Source organism: Pyrus communis, chromosome 2 (genome assembly GCF_963583255.1).
Source record: "Pyrus communis chromosome 2, drPyrComm1.1, whole genome shotgun sequence".
NCBI lineage: Eukaryota > Viridiplantae > Streptophyta > Magnoliopsida > Rosales > Rosaceae > Pyrus > Pyrus communis.
Window position 1 is genome coordinate 30,388,121 of NC_084804.1, and position 16,861 is coordinate 30,404,981.

The 16,861-nt window shown below is 38.0% G+C and overlaps 4 protein-coding genes across 4 annotated transcripts; 1 reads left to right on the forward strand and 3 right to left on the reverse strand.

Annotated features, from left to right (window-relative positions):
• The first annotated feature begins 3,201 nt into the window (after positions 1-3,201).
• On the forward strand, positions 3,202-7,037 carry LOC137726275 (laccase-11-like). Its single transcript, XM_068465177.1, has 6 exons — positions 3,202-4,668; positions 4,754-4,905; positions 5,002-5,246; positions 5,341-5,469; positions 5,555-6,478; positions 6,601-7,037. The coding sequence occupies exons 1-6, from the start codon at positions 4,510-4,512 to the stop codon at positions 6,729-6,731; spliced, it is 1,740 nt and encodes a 579-aa protein (XP_068321278.1). The 5' UTR covers positions 3,202-4,509; the 3' UTR covers positions 6,732-7,037.
• Positions 7,038-10,048: 3,011 nt separating this feature from the next.
• LOC137726958 (syntaxin-112-like) lies at positions 10,049-12,028 on the reverse strand. Its single transcript, XM_068465906.1, has 2 exons — positions 11,793-12,028; positions 10,049-11,534 (listed from the first exon to the last, which is right to left on the reverse strand). The coding sequence occupies exon 2, from the start codon at positions 11,506-11,508 to the stop codon at positions 10,615-10,617; it is 894 nt and encodes a 297-aa protein (XP_068322007.1). The 5' UTR covers positions 11,509-11,534; positions 11,793-12,028; the 3' UTR covers positions 10,049-10,614.
• Positions 12,029-13,805: 1,777 nt separating this feature from the next.
• On the reverse strand, positions 13,806-15,207 carry LOC137727144 (uncharacterized). Its single transcript, XM_068466083.1, has 2 exons — positions 14,851-15,207; positions 13,806-14,753 (listed from the first exon to the last, which is right to left on the reverse strand). Exons 1-2 carry the CDS (start codon positions 15,205-15,207, stop codon positions 14,217-14,219), a joined length of 894 nt encoding a protein of 297 aa, XP_068322184.1. The 3' UTR covers positions 13,806-14,216.
• Positions 15,208-15,347: 140 nt separating this feature from the next.
• On the reverse strand, positions 15,348-16,000 carry LOC137725034 (protein ALP1-like). Its single transcript, XM_068463643.1, has 2 exons — positions 15,898-16,000; positions 15,348-15,805 (listed from the first exon to the last, which is right to left on the reverse strand). Exons 1-2 carry the CDS (start codon positions 15,998-16,000, stop codon positions 15,348-15,350), a joined length of 561 nt encoding a protein of 186 aa, XP_068319744.1.
• Between the last annotated feature and the right edge of the window lie 861 nt (positions 16,001-16,861).

Genomic DNA, 16,861 nt, shown 5'->3' on the forward strand with positions numbered 1-16,861 from the left:
TCAACCAGATGCCTATGCTTGCGCTCAGCACAACCATTTTGCTCTGGTGTGTGAGGGCAGCTAAGTTGATGAGAAATACCATGCATTTGGAGATAATTAGGAACTTAAGATTTAAGAAATCTCCACCATAATCAGATCTTAAAGTGACAATCCTAGAACTGAGCAAATTCTCAACCAAAGCTTTGAAATGAACAAATGAATCAAACACATTAGACTTGGATTTAAGAGGGGAAAACCAAGTGCACTTTGTATAATCATCAACAAAGATGGCATAATATATGTCCATTTACAAAAAAAGTGATGCAGGACCCCATACATTTGTGTGCAAGAGTTCTAGAGGTTTACTTAAAGTACAAGAAACAGGAGCAATTACAACTTAGAACATTTGCCTAAAGCACAACTAGAACACAAACTTATTTATTGTACTTGAAATACAGGACTTAGATGCTAGCTTATTTAGTATTTTGAAAGCAGGATGGCCCAATCATTGAGGCCAAATATCCTAAGAAGCTTTAGCATATGCTACAAAAGCTTGTTGATTTTCAGTAATAATAGAAGCATGAAATGGATAGAATCCAGCTTTCATAAGGACTTTAAAGAGCATTTTTCTCCGAAGAAAGATCATTCACAATAAAGTGAAAAAGATATAAATGAATAGAAAACCAATTGTCAAGTATGAACTTATTGGCAAAAATCAAATCTTGCTTAAGAGTAGGAACATGCAAGACATTTTTGAGTTCAAAGCAATGAGAGGCGGTATTCATGGTAGAAGAACCAGAATTAAGTATAGGCAAACCTTTGTCATCACCGATATAGACTTGCTTAGGACCATTGTAAAACTCAGGTTTTTACAAGTTTGTGTACGAGTTGGTCATATGTGAACTAGCACCATAATCAAGAAGCCATGTAGGAGTAGTAGTGACATTGTATGCAGTCTGAGAATTCTTGGAGCCATAGGTTGGATTCATGCGTTGAGGGCACTTTACAGCTTCATGATACATTTGGCAACATATTTGAAATCCTTCTGCTATAATTGTTAAACGGAGAGCGAGAGCCATGATTGTACCTCTGATTGCCTTGATTGCCTCGATTGTACATTTGATTGCCCTGATAGCCTTGATTATACCTCTAATTTCCACAATTCTGAAAATTCATAGGGTTTAAAAAATTTCCACAATTCTGATTACCAAAGGAATTGAAATTGGATCCGCTCTGAGTAAAGAAGGCCTGAGAGCCTGAATCACCGGTTGGTGTTGGAATAATTCCAACAGAGGAATAAAAGCTTGAATCGGCACCGAAGAAGAGTTTTTCTTACAATTAGTCAATTGAATTTCCCTGCTTAGAAGAAGGCCATGGAGTTCATCAACAGTAGTAGAACCAAATTGAAATTGAATCACATCAATGAAAGATTCATATACAGAGGGCAAACCATGTAAAGTAACAGAAATCAACTTGGAATTTCCTTCTTCGTGTCCCTAGCATTAATGTGATAATGAATTTACATGTTTATTACATAATTTTTTAGAATAAAAATTAGTAATTGATTTAGGGTTTTAATACTCACACCCCTTTTAAACTCCTAATTAAATTTCAATTCAAACATTTTCAAAATAAAAATAAATAAATAAATTAGAACAAGTTTGTACCCATTAGTTTTCCTTTTTTTTTTCTTTTTTTTAATAAAAAAAAAATTTCAAGTTTTTTAATCTTAAATGTACCCATTCATATAATTTTCAATTTTTTAAATCTTATATGTATCCATTCTTAAATATACCAATTTGTTATATGTAAAATACCAATTTTTAATATAAAATAAACCCAATTTTTCAATATAAAATCCATTCAAATTTTTTTTAATCCATTTAACTTATATGGGTACATTCTTTTTCATAGGTTTTTTAGAATGTATCTGTCACATCTCGACCCGGGCTCCACCACATCCCGTGCTCGACTCCGCCGTAACACGATATTGTCCACTTTTGGCCTCGACCACACCCTCACAATTTTGTTTCTGGGAACTCACACGAGAACTTCCCAGTGTGTCACCCATCCTGGGATTGCTTAGGATGGGTGACCCACTGGGAAGTTCTAGTGTGAGGTCCCATAAACAAAACCGTGAGGGCGTGGTTGGGGCCCAAAGCAAACAATATCGTGTTACGACAGAGTCAAGCCCGGGATGTGTTAGAGCCTGGGTTGAGATGTGACAATTTGGTATCAAAACCACTCTGCCGTGTGGTGCGAGTGTGCCGATAAGGACGTCAGGCCCCTAAGGGGATGGATTGTGACATCCCACATCAACCAACGGAGAGGGGGTGATGTGGTTTATATGTACATGTCCACCTCCATATAGCACGAGGCCTTTTGGGAACTCACTGGCTTCGGATTCCATCGGAACTCCGAAGTTAAGCAAGTTCGGGTGAGAGCAATCCCAGGATAGGTGACCCACTGGGAAGTTCTTGTGTGAGTTCCCAAAAAGAAAACCGTGAAGGTGTGATCGGGGCCCAAAGTGGACAATGGGTCGGGATGTGATAGTATCTATGTCAAGTTTAATCGAACAAATTTACTAATGTTATTAAGCCTAATATCTTTTTTTCTCCTGTGGTTTTGAAGAATGTAACCATGTTTTGTTTTGGTACAATATTTTTTTTTTTTTTTGTTAATTTAGATGAATGTACCTACACACACACACACACACACACACACACAATATAATAGAGAGTATACTTTATATTTTATTATTTTTAATCCCACAAAGTACAGGTTTTATTTAAAATCTCATTAATATAAACAAATACAAATTTCAATTTTTAATTTTTAATTTAAAACTGTAGTAACTTACATTATTACATTAATGTCAGGGATTTTGATAAAATAAAATAAAATAAAATAAACTAAAAACCAACAAGGTTTCAATAAAAAAATATTGATAGTTAGGGATCTCATCCAAAGTGTCCCCTTAAAAAAATACGAACGTCCCCACCAACCTACAAACTAAGAGTTTGTTTGATAACTATTCATTTTTCAGTTTTTAATTTTTGTGGTTGATAATTGGAAAAATGAGGGATGAAGAAGGGTGGTAAGATAGAGTCTTAAAAGAGAAAGAAAAAATAATAATAATAAAAAATAAAAAATAAATAAAAAACTTAAATTAGGTTACTAAGACCTCATTTGTTATATATGATTGAATTAGAATGGATAAATAAATCACTAATCTAAAGTATGTTTAAAGAATGAAAAAAATTGTAACCAATCTAGATGTAGGAGAATAATTACTCACTACGAAAACTTATCAATTCCAATCATCCCCTAGATGGAAGAAGCCCTCTTCATGTCTAATCATCTTTTAATCCCCTTAAAATGAAAAATCATTCCCCTCTACAGTCAAAATATATTCCTTGGAATTCGGAGAGTAATCAATTCCAATCAAATCTTTTATACCAAAAGATGCCTAAATTTTCAGGAATCATGGATGAGAAGGAAAGGTGTGAAAGTAGTAGAGTTGGCGCAATGGTGTCATAAGTTTGTACGGGAAACAAGCTAAGTGGTAAAAACTTGGGCTGTAAGACGGAAAAACTTGGGCTGTAAGACAAGCTAAGTGGAAAAACATTTCATCTTTCTACTTTTACTAACTGAGCAGTGGACGACTTATGAAACATTTAAGACTACAATGTCACACATGAGACGCTGAGAGCTCCTCCCGTTGCAAGGTCGGATCCAGGAATTTTCATAAGAATGAACAATAATTTTTAAGGAGCTCGAGAAGTGACCCAACCGAAGAAAAATAGGGTGAAATGTTTAAATGTTCCTACCAAACAACTAGGCACCAACTATATGTTGATCAGTTACCATTTTGAGATGGTATTGCAAGCTTTTGTCCTCAATAAGCATGCAGTATAACAACCAAATATGGAATAAACAATTGATTCCAAGGCTTAGAAGCAAGGTTCTTCTTGTTTCCCTTCCCGTATTAAATGGAAAGCTCTTGTTCTTGTTAGCATTTAAACTAAAAGATTTAAATTTTGACCACCTACGTATACTTTATAGTTGGATCTATATTAATCTAACAATTTGAATTCGAATTAACAATTTTAACAACATAATATGTTAGACTGTAGAATAAGAGGAAGTTTCCTATTTAGGTAGAATTAAACCTTTGTATGCTTGCAAACAAATCAATATGATGCTCCCAGAAGATGAGGAAGTGCATATATTAACAAGAAATATAATACACTTGACGGCAACCATTTTCTTGACGTTAAAGCTCATAGAGCTTTGTTTGGATTCACATATAGCTCTCTTTGCTTATAAATATACTTTCCCAAGCACTAAAGTAACAAGATTAATTATGGTCATCAGCAACTCAAGTTTTCGTAACACCAGAGTCCTAAGTCCCCATCAGTCGTTTGCTTCAAAGCTTCCATATCCAACCTGTACGGCCTCGATAGAATGCTTAAATTTTTTTAGAACTTTGGCCAGCCTTATAAAACCATTAGACCTTGACCTTCTATCATGTCCGATCCCTACAAAATTTTCCATTGTATACAAACAATCCGGTCTAAAAAAATGGTGAAAACCAACAATTTCTGCTGGGGTTCTGGTCTTCTCTTATGCTTTGTTGGGTTCTTTTTAACTCCGGGTGAAGCTGCTTTGAAGAAGTATCAATTCGATGTGAGTAATTCGTAATGGCAGCCTTAACATGCAGACTATAAGTTTATTTATCCATTTATTTACTGATTTATAAGTTCATTTTCAGGTTCAAGTGAAGAATGTGAGCAGGTTGTGCCATTCGAAGCCAATTGTTATAGTAAATGGGAGGTTCCCTGGACCTACAGTTTATGCTAGTGAAGGAGATACACTTCTTATAAATGTTACCAACCATGCAAAATATAACATGTCAATTCATTGGTAAGAATATTTATATTTGAATTTATTTGACTAATTTAGCATGATTAATACGAACATTTGGGTTGTACTGATGAACAATTTGGTGGATTTTTGCAGGCATGGACTGAAGCAATATCGCAATGGGTGGGCAGACGGGCCCGCCTACATCACACAATGCCCTATCAAAACAGGGAACAGCTATACCTACAATATTACTGTAACCGGGCAAAGGGGAACACTTTGGTGGCATGCTCACATCTTTTGGCTAAGAGCTACTGTCCACGGAGCGATTGTCATCATGCCGAAACAAGGGGTTGGATTTCCATTTCCTCAGCCTTACAGTGAAGCTAACATTGTCTTAGGTGGGAGAGTGCGACCACAAGTTTTTGAAATTTAGGTAGAAAAATTAAGATTATATGCAGAAAATAATTGTATTGTTTCTTGTCAATGCTGTAGGAGAATGGTGGAATAACGACGTCGAAGAGGTTGTTAAGAAAGGGAACTTACTTGGATTGCCACCAGATATGTCAGATGCACATACCATCAATGGGAAGCCAGGTCCTCTGTTTCCATGTTCTGAAAAACGTAAGCCAGCTCCTTCTAAAGAGAGATTCTTAGACACCAGATATTCAAGATGCTTCTTGTAATTTCTTGTTTGTTGCTATCTCAGATACCTATGTATTAGAGGTTGAACAAGGAAAGACGTACCTGCTACGAATCATTAATGCTGCACTCAATGATGAGCTATTCTTCGCCATAGCTGGCCACATTTTGACGGTGGTAGAAATTGATGCGGTCTATACCAAACCATTTACAACCCAAGCAATACTGATAGCACCAGGTCAGACTACGAATGTTCTTGTTCAAGCAATTCAAGCGCCCAACAGATATTTCATGGCTGCCAGGCCATTCATGGATGCACCTGTTTCCGTTGACAACAAAACTGCCACTGCTATACTACAATATAAAGGCATCCCAACTTATGTACAGCCAATCCTTCCTCAACTTCCAGCACTCAATAACAGTTCTTTCGCATTGAGCTACAATGGCAAGCTAAGAAGTCTAAACACAGCTCAGCTCCCAGCCAATGTACCTCTCAAAGTTGATCGACATCTCTTTTACACAATTGGTTTAGGAATCAACCCCTGCCCTACTTGCCTGAATGGAACACACCTCACTGCTGCTTTAAACAATATCACTTTTGTGATGCCACAGATTGGGCTGCTTCAAGCTCATTATTTCAACACCACAGGAATATTTACCACAGATTTCCCAGACCACCCTCCAACGCCTTTCAATTACACTGGTACTCCACTCACATCCAACCTTGGAACAAAACAAGGCACCAGGCTTAGCAAGATTGCCTTCAATTCAACAGTAGAGTTGGTGCTACAAGACACCAATCTCCTCACAGTGGAGTCTCATCCCTTCCACCTTCATGGTTACAATTTCTTTGTTGTTGGCTCTGGAATAGGGAACTTTGACCCCAAGAACGACACGGCTAAGTATAATTTGGTGGATCCTCCTGAAAGAAACACAGTTGGAGTTCCCACCGGTGGTTGGACTGCGATAAGATTCAGGGCGGACAATCCAGGTAAAGACATCGACATAACCAAATAGTGTGCTACATGAAACTTCAAATTTACTAATTAAGCAAGTTATTTGTTATTTTTAGATATTTTACTAATCTTTTGAACGGCATTTGATCATCGTTAGGTGTGTGGTTCCTGCACTGTCATTTGGAGCTGCATACCAGCTGGGGTTTGAAGACTGCATTTGTAGTGGAAAATGGGAAAGACTCTGATCACTCTGTCTTGCCTCCACCTAAAGACCTTCCACCTTGTTAGTTCCATGCACGTACGTACGGGGAGAACTCAAATTTGGGTTTCTCGAAGAAAATGAACTATTACTTATTTTGAGCCTTTTGTCTGACAAATTCTTGCAAACATTACTGCGAAGTGCAGGAGTTCTACAAGCAGAACTCTTGTTCTAAGACCAATAAAAGAATGTAATGTGTATCGGATTGTTTTAAATGTGAATTTAGTGTTAGAGTGACTTGACTTTCGTGTGTACTTAGGGGGATTTGTTCCAGTTAGAGTCCGTATAATTAGGATAAATATTGTTGCATATTCTTACCTTGTAAATCAAGTTTGCATTATATATATTTGCCTCATTTGTGAGAAGAATGATATCAAGAATTGAAAGCCCAAATAAGCTCTAAATTAGCATGGTATCAGAGCAGAGATCCTAAGATTTCTGCTTTGCCTGTTCCCTTCAGAAAAATTTCGAGCCTTCATAGAAAATCTGCTGCCTCTTCATGGTGAAATCCCCATCACGGATTCCACCCTAACCGATGTTATACCTACTACTACTACCCTAAACACTAATAATCCCGATGACTCTACCACAAGTTGTAACACATATCATCCATCACGATTCATCCGCTGCATTGATTGGTATCAAACTTAACGGTGCCAATTATGGAGTTCGGTCCTTGATTGTTAAGATGTTTATTGCTGGTAAAGACAAGTTGGAATACTTGTTTGGAAATAATCCTCAACCCCTACTGATGATCCAACTCTCACTAAGTGGGGCATAGAGAATGCCATCGTGAAAGGTTGGCTAATAATCTCTATGGTACCCAATCTAATTGGGTATTTTCTCCGAATACCGATGGTGAAGGAAGTGTGGGATGCCGTTGCTTACACGTACTATGATGGCTCCGATATTTCTCAAGTTTACGATCTTGCCTACAAGGCCTCTCGCATGAGGTGTGATAGACGACTAGTGGAGGCATACTATAATGACCTTCAATCCCTATGGCAAGAAATTGATTATCGACAACCCAATCCCAATGAAGTGCAACACTGACATTGAAATTTATAATAAAATTGTTTAGACGGATCATGTTTATACATTGCTTGCAAGATTAGACACGTTCGATAAAATTCGTAATGGCATTCTATGTACTGAGCCCCTTCCCTCTGTCGAACAAACTGTTGCCTATCTTCGAAAATAAGCAATGAGACATGCGGTGATGAACAATAGTGCAAGAACTTTGAGTAGTGGGGCTACCTTGGTTGCACGCCCAGCAATGAGAGCCTCTCCTTCTTCAAGTTCCCGTCTCGAGCCCAAGAGAAGCCCGTTAAACTGAGCTTAGGACTGCAGCGCCTAAGCCCAACTTAGGGGTCCCTATTTGCTGCCATACAGCCCCACGACCCAGCAAGGCCCATGGCTCCCTCGGACCAAGCCATCTATTCCCATATGGCTACACCTACTATGGCAGTGAGAGACATGGTTGTAGCCAATGTTTTCAACTATGTGGCTATCTTGAATGGTGGGAACCCTTAAAGCTTCAAAGACAACGGGAACGAGAGAAGCAAGATACCAAGCAAGGACAAGTGAATCTCACAACCTCGATGTCTCAATTATCTTTAATATCTCAGGATAATCCTCCTAATTTTTCTATTGCAATTGAGTTTTTTTTGGAGTTATCAAGTAACTGTGGCTATGCCTTACATGTGAATAGTGATAATATTCAGTGTGATTGGATCATAGACTCTGGTGCTACGAGCCACATGACTTATGACCCTCATGATCTAGCATGTGATACCACTCCACTACGACATAAAATCACCAATGTGAGTGGTGTAACCTCTCCTACTACTGCAACTGCCATTGCGCATCTTACTTCGGCTTTCTTTTTACCTAATATATTACTTGTGCCTCCAATAAAGCATAAATTGATGTCTCCTAGTCAAGGTACTAATCAATTCAATTATTGTGTACTAATGTATTTGAAGTTTTGTCTTATCTAGAATATTCTCACGAAGAAGATCATTGGTCATGGTACTAGGGGGATCTCTATTTTGTGGATGATGTCAGTACGGGCCATGTTAATCTAGTCCAAGGAACAATTGATCACAAGAGACATCAAGTATGGTTGTGGCATCACCATTTAGGTCATCGGTCTTTCAGTTATTTACAAATATGTTTTTGGATTTGTTTGTTGAATGTTCTAGTTCCGATTTTAAGTGTGGCACTTGCATTCTTGCTAAAAGTCACCGTGTTTCTTATCCGTTGAGTTCTAATAAAAGCGTTATTCCTTTTGGATTAATACACTCTGATGTTTGCGGACCATCTCTAATTACTATTTTTTCTGGCATTCGATGGATTATGATATTTGTGGATGATTGCACACAAATGACCTGGCTGTATCTTCTTAAGAATAAAAGTGTATGTGTTTTCGGCTTTCAAAGTGTTTCACACCATGGTTCAGACTCATTTTCATGCTAAAATGCAAATTTTGCGTTCTGACATTGGAAGAGAATATGTTAATCATGATTTTGCCCATTATTTGACTAATCTTGGTATCCTCCGTAAAACTACTTGTCCTCAGACCCCTCAACAGAATAGGGTGGTAGAGCAAAAACATTGAGATCTTTTAGAAACTAGCCGGGCCTTGTTAATTTGTGCGAATGTCCCATGTTCCTCTTGGGATGTCCCAATTCAAACTGCTACATATCTTATCAATTGGATGCCATCCAAAATCTTGGATTTTTAAAAACTATTACAAGCCTCACCGTCCCTCTTAATGATACCACCCATGTCATTGGGTGTGTCGGATTTGATCACTTTCATAAAAATCAAACTTGACCCTTGTGCTCTTTGTTGTATTTTTATGGGGTATGAAGTGCATCAAAAAGGGTACTGTTGCTATCATCCCCCACTTGACAGATGTATGTCACCAGGGATGTAACCTCATCCTTCGTTTTCCTCCAACCCTACTCTTCAGGGAGAGACAAGGAATGAAAACCAGAACTGGACCAAACTACAAGCATATCCAGCAGCGCCAACAACACTGCCAAACATGCCAACAGATAACACGGCATTGCCAGCCCAGCCAGTAGCGGCTGCAGCACTGCCAACTCAGCCAGCAGCGCTCTGTGGCAGTCAAATAACCACCAAACATGGCTGCAATGGTGCAACCACTTGAGGTTGAGGTTATTGATGATACTAATTACTCCTCCTATTGATGTGTCCAATATTTTGAGTTCTCAGTTATCTTGCAGGCACAATTGGGGAATTACTGGCCGGACGAGGGAAAAAGATACAAATATCTTATTGCCAACTATGTGTCATCACATAAATGGTCAAAACCCGACAAAGCTTTCGTACAACAAGTATCCAAAACATGATTTTAAAAGATTTTAATCTTCGTATGCCTCCATATCTACTAAAAGTAATTTCAAGCTCTCGCTGTCCTAATGAACTCATTGAACACCCTCACTTCGAACCTTACATGTTAGGTTATGAGCCCAAAGCTCCTAAAGCTCTCCAAGTCCTGGGCCAAGACGACAGATAACTTTCTAACATATTTATAGATACGACATGAAAAGGAAACAAACATCAGCTTCAATGAACAATTCTAACAAATTGAATCTCCAATTACAAAAGGGCATTCAGATCACAAGTAAGAACTACGCCAAGCATATCCAAACAAAAGAACCTCCTTTCCGAAAAATACAAACAACGGGAAGAAAAAAGACGTGCAAGGATGAAGAAATTTCATCAGAAATATTCCAGAAAAGAAAACTGATCCATGTCATCACGCATTGCATTCTAGATGACAAATGTAAAGCAATGATGCAATCCACCGGCCGAAATTCCATCTACAGTAACAATCAAACCATGGTTGAATATGAACTTTTACCTCCAAAATTTCAGAAATTAAGCAAAGATGGAAACCAGGCACACAAGCAACAATAGCAACACAATAGCGCCAATCCAACAAACCCATTTTCCTCTTCTCTTTTTCATCTTCTTAGCATTAGAAAGCGCATTAGTTCCATCATTAATATAAGCCCCAGCACCAACCACATTCTGTTCGATGTCATCCAACTGTTCGCCTTGCTTTTCAACCAACACAGCCATGTCAAGGAACACTTGATGGAGCTCCGTCAAGCTTCTCTGTATGTCCTTCAAGACCTCATGCCTTTCCTGATTCTCCATCACCAGCTCCGCCTTTCCTTCGAAAGTTTTGACCTGCCCATTTGTCGAAATCATCTTATCAATCACTTCATCACTCGCTTCCTCCCCAGTGGCACTGAAATACCTCCTCTTGAGACCGTCTTTGTGCTCCTTAACAATCTGTTCTCTCAAGATCTGAAAATCATTCATAATCTCTCTCAGCTTAATTCTCAAACCATTCGTCACGGAAATCCTCATTCGATCAACAGGGCTTCCTTCCTTGTAGGCCGCAGACACAATTCGATTAGCCACGTTACAACGATCAAGCGACTCCAAACTCGCTTTGATGCTTTTTGCTTTCCTCAGAATAGTAACCATATCAGCATTGATTCTGTCTCTCAACCCTCTGAGCACTTTAGCACTGTGAGTGGACTTGGTTTCTTCATTCAGGTCCTGAAGGTCAACAAGGAGGTTTGTGATCTCTTCCATGTCAGCCTTCATTGCGTTCACTTGTTCAAAAAATCCGGCAAGGTTCTGTTCGTCAGCGGCGTCAAGTTTCCCCATTTCGAGGTCGGGTTGGGACTCGAGATCTTTCATAGCCTGCTTCTTGAGATCCACGTAACTGAGGAATGACTTGGTCATTAGATCATTCATCTTCGGGGAGATTTTCGAATACCAACCTGGATAAAAAAATTTAGGACTTCAATTCGTTAAAAACCATGTTAGAATAAGAGATTACGTCTTCCAATTGTTTGATTTATGAGAATTTGGAACAAAACAAAAACATTAACAAGAAAGATCATTAAATTAATCGAATCTAATTCAGGAATGTCTCTTTACGTTCTAAATACAAACTTCAAGCACAAAATTATTTAACAAAAAATTAGAAATTAAAAAAAAAAAAAACAAAAAACAAAAAAAGGGGTAAGAAGGAACACCTTGAAGAAATCGATTCTAGTGCGTATGAGGAAATCAAGTGCTGTAATCTTTTGATCTGGAGAAGGAATTTCGGGGATTGAAAGTTGAGGATCGATGGGAGCGTGTGGGTGCTTCAAGAAGAGTGTTTGAAAGAAGTAGAAAAGCCTTCAGCATTTGTAGGATTTTGGTTTTCCGCTTCTTTTTTTTATTTTATTTATTTCACTCTTAAATTTCAAATTTCAAATTCTAACAGCGCTCCACTTCTTCCACGTAGCCGTTATGTTGATGATGTCGTTTGGTAGGATTTCATGTGTTGCCTGCCCTTTATATTTCCGTTTTTTTATTTTATTTTATTTATTTTTTAAATAGTTTAGATTTGGCAGTTTTCCTTCCACAGTTCAAACTATTCACTAGTACGAAAAATGAAGGATCATGATTTAATTGATGATTTTTTTTTTAGTAAAATTACATTTTATTATCTTAGGTTTGAGATTTATTGTAACCTCATGTAACATCTTCAAAATATTTCACTTTCATACCTCAAATACTATTTTTATTCAATATAACACATCTGTTACATTTTTCATCTATTGATCCGTTAAATTTGTGCCACGTGGCAAAAAAAATTAATTAAAAAACAACAAAAAAAAAATGATAACTTTGAACCCCACCCCCACCTTACCTGCTATCCCCCCCCCACCTCTTCTTCTTCCCGAGCCTCTCATCCACGTCCCTCTCCTCCACTCTCTTCACCTTCCCTCTCATCCAAAAACCCACCCTATCCCACCCCAACCCCACCTCCCTTGCAACCACCCCACCCCCACATCCCGGTACTCAGAGTTGATCTGGGGGGTTCGATTTGTTGCCATCATCACCGTTGTCTCATTCTCTCTCTGTAACTAGTCCTATCAGGTACGAATACGATCTCTTCTTCTTCTTCTTCTTCTATGTGTGTGTGAGAGAGAGAGAGAGAGTGAGAGAGAATTGAGCTCTGTTTGTAGGTGTGTAAGCTATTGGTTGTGTCGCATGGGTTTTGGTTATGGATTTTGATCTATGTGTGTTGATTTATCCAGGGTTTCGCAGATAGCGTCCAACCGGATCTTGAAGGAACTCAAGGATCTACAGGAGGATCCTCCTACGTCCTGCAGCGTTGGTAATGTCATCTTCCCGTTTTGAATTTTTGAATCCGTGTAGATTTTGGGAAATAAAATTTCGAAATCCATGAAATTTCTGGGGTTTTTTTTTTCCCCGGATTGAGAGCAAAAATAGAGAGATTTTTTTACAGAGATTTGGGGAAGAAGAAGAATTAGAAGAATTGGGAGATTTAGAGAATGAGGGTTTAGGGATTGGGAGGGATAGTGCGCTGGTGGTTATGGAGATTGGGAGGGGTAGGTTTTTGGATGGGAGGGAAGGTGAAGAATATGGAGGAGAGGGAGGTGGTTGGGAGGCTCGTGAGGGAGAAGAGGGGTGGGGGGTTGCGGGGGAGGTGGGGGTACAAATTTGGTAGCCACGTGGCACAAATGTGGTATTCACTTTTAACGGATCAATGGATGACAAATGTAACGGATGTATTATATTGAAATAAAATAGTACTTGAGGTATGAAAATGAAATGTTTTGAAAATGTTGTATAAGGTTATAATAGACCTCAAATCTGAGATCATAAAATGTAATTTACCCTTCTTTTTTTTGTCTGAATTGCCAGTCTAAAATGGATAAAAAGCCGGACTATTCAAGACTTTCAGGGTGCGTTTGTTGCACCGGACTGTCTCGGACTGGACTAGCTGCAGGGACTAAGTTGGACTGGCTTAGACTAGACTAAGCTGGACTAACTTAGTGAAGCGTTTGGTGCAGTGTCGGACTAAGAAGCAGGATAATGAAAACAGGATTATTCACCATATTTGTGTTTGCTTAGACTAGGATTACATTATTGTTCTATTTTAATAGCTCCAATACATGTGTCCAACGCCCTAAAAATTGGAGGGTTTGGAATTGGAATTGGGGTTGGCATAGGTGTAGCAGCATTGAAATTGAAATGGGAGTAACAATCTTACAAATTACTACAAATATTTGGGCACATTGCCCTGAGTTTAATCTCTTGAATTGTTATTGTAATCAATCCACAACTTGCCCTTAAAAGTTGATTTCATTTGTCTTCTTATCACACATTAAACGTCATTAGCCATCAAATACTTATATCAACATAACTTGATCCAAGGATTTCTTAGTCCGACAAATACATCATTCACTAAATTTTCATCCAGGATATTTTACAAAATGTCAGTTAACTATAGTATAGCATTCCAAAGTAGATCTCCATACTTTACAAAATCCTAGTTAACATTAGCCAAAATACGTCATAGTGCAAAGCTAAGTTAGAAGCCATAACCTAAGATTGTACGATTAATAAAATACATCCATGTCTAAGGGCACCACATAATATACTCATCCGCTTGCTTTGTCGCTTAAAAGCCTTTGGACGAACACTTTCTTGAGTCCCGAATTGATTGCCCTGAACACTCCCACATTTTGTGGTTTTTCCAAAATAAGAGTCAATGCATCAATTTGATCCATAGGAGAAAGACCCATTGCTTCAAGTTCGTTAGCTATGTCAGTATGATTTGCAGTACCTTGAACTAAAGCTTCAGTTACCATTTGCATCCTCTTCCCACTTTCAACATAAAATTCTTTCAGTCCACTAATAATTGCCTCGGTTCCATCACTTGAATTTCCCATAGCTCTTTTCCTCTTTCTTTGGCTATTTTCAGATGGGGTGCTTTGTTGGCTTTGTTGGTTCATTGAAGATACAACATTTTCACCTCCAATATCACTTGCACCAACCTGATCACGACTTTGTTCCTCCATCATTTCAGCAGGGGTTTCGGCTACATTACCCGTAGCCCGATCTTTTCCAAATATATATGCAAATCTATCGTACAGTGGAAAAGGTTTGCTTCTCCATCCATCAGCTTCTTTATTTTTCTAAGATTATATGAACATAGCAAAACTAAAATTTAGCATGCATAACAAATATAGCAGCAAGAATATAACTAATGTATAAATAAAATAGGATATGAACCTGCACATAAGAAAGCCATGCGTCATCACTGTCAACTTCAACGCACTTTTTGACATCATTCCATGCAAATCCACTTGTGTTTATCATGTCAAGGACCAAACTATATGTTTTTTTCCATTTCTTCAACTTTGACTCAATATGTGGAGTTGCCTTTATATTTGAATTAGGACATAAAACATTGACAGCTTTCGCTATTTCAATCAAAGTACCTTGTTTGAAAGCACCTGTGTCACATCGTTGCTTCCGAGCAACAAAATCCTCAAGAACGGATAGTAATACTTCTTCCTCAAATGCTTCCCATTTACGCCCTCTTCCTTTTGGCTCTTGAGAAGCATTCAAATTATTGTGGTTATCCATACCTAAACAAAAAATATTTGAATGTACTAAAATACAATACAAAGAATCAATTTGCATAATATCCAATCATTTTAATAATATCCAACATATGCATGATAAAAAGGAAAACTAAAATAAAATCTTATCATTAACACATATAGCTAGTTCGGTTGCTGGTTCCTAATTGTTCTCCACTCATTATACATTTCCTGAGCCATGGCATTCCTCTTTGCAGTCCACTGGTCAGATGTTTCAACACTACCAACATATTCACCTTCTTCTGTATTTTGTCCATCTTCTATTATTGGCACATTCTCCATTGGATCTACAGACATCTCTTGCCTAATAAGATTGTGTAGTAGGCAACAAGCGGTAATTATTCGACCTTGTGTCGTTATCGGATAGAAAGATGGACTCCTTAGTATCCCCCACCTTCCTTTTAGCAAGCCAAAACAACGTTCAATTACATTCCTTGCCTTAGAATGCTTCATGTTAAAATATTCTTCCTTATTAGAAGGTGTTCGTCCTTCCCATTCAGATAAATGATAAGGTATTCCTCTATAGGGTGCAAGGAATCCTTCACCATTTGTATAACCACCATCTACAAGGTAATAATAACCTAATAAAAAAAAAGACCTTATATTAGTATTTTGTAGTTCACAAACAAAACTAGACCTAACTTACAAAGTTGAGACTAACTAATAATCTTACCCGTTGGCACCTTAAAACCATTAGGCCTAGTAATTGCATCATGTAGCACTCTAGAGTCTGATGCGGAACCCTCCCACCCCGGAAACACATATATGAACTGCATATCTCCTGAACACACACCTAATAGATTAGTTGCGACTCGACCCTTTCTAGTTCGGTATCTTGGTTTGTCAATTTCAGGTACATGCACATCAATGTGTGTTCCATCTAATGCTCCCAAGCAATTCTAAAAAAAAATGGAAGCTTTTGTTAATTTATACAAAGGGAATGAAGAGTTAAAGCTTAGGGAAAATGAAAATAATTATCAACATACCTTAAAACATCGCCACCTAGGATCTGTAGAATCAATAGGCACAGGTTGAGGGACTTTTAGTAGGACACCTTGTAATCGCAAAATTCCTTGCAATACACTATTGAAATACCTACTTATAGTCTCTCCCGACCTATAAAATCTACCACCAACACTACGATTCTTAGTATGATGTGCTAGTATTTGTAAAGTCATACACACCTGCTCCTCTACAGAGACCAAACCATCCGTTTTTACCCTCCCATATTGACGAAGTAAGTCACATAATATGCCAAAAGTCCTTCTATCCATTCTCAATTCGTTGACACATTCAACATCAGTATTCCCTATTATACCATTCAGATAACACAAACTAATCTCTCGTCTAACAAGTGAACGGTTAGTCAAGGTGCGTCGTTCAACATGTCTCTGTTTTGCCCTTAGCATCAGCAACACAAGAATCGTACAAATGCAAATCGTCTCTAAATGAGACATCTCTAACAATAAGATCAATAAAAGCTTCCTTCGATCCATATCTATCCAAACAAAAAAAAAAAAGGAAAAAAATATTAAGGACATTATGCTACTGCACGCTTTCCATCTGGCAGATAATATGAAGCAGAAGATTCGAGTAGTTTTAAACTAGGGATCAAGATTCAAACTCTAAGACATTTT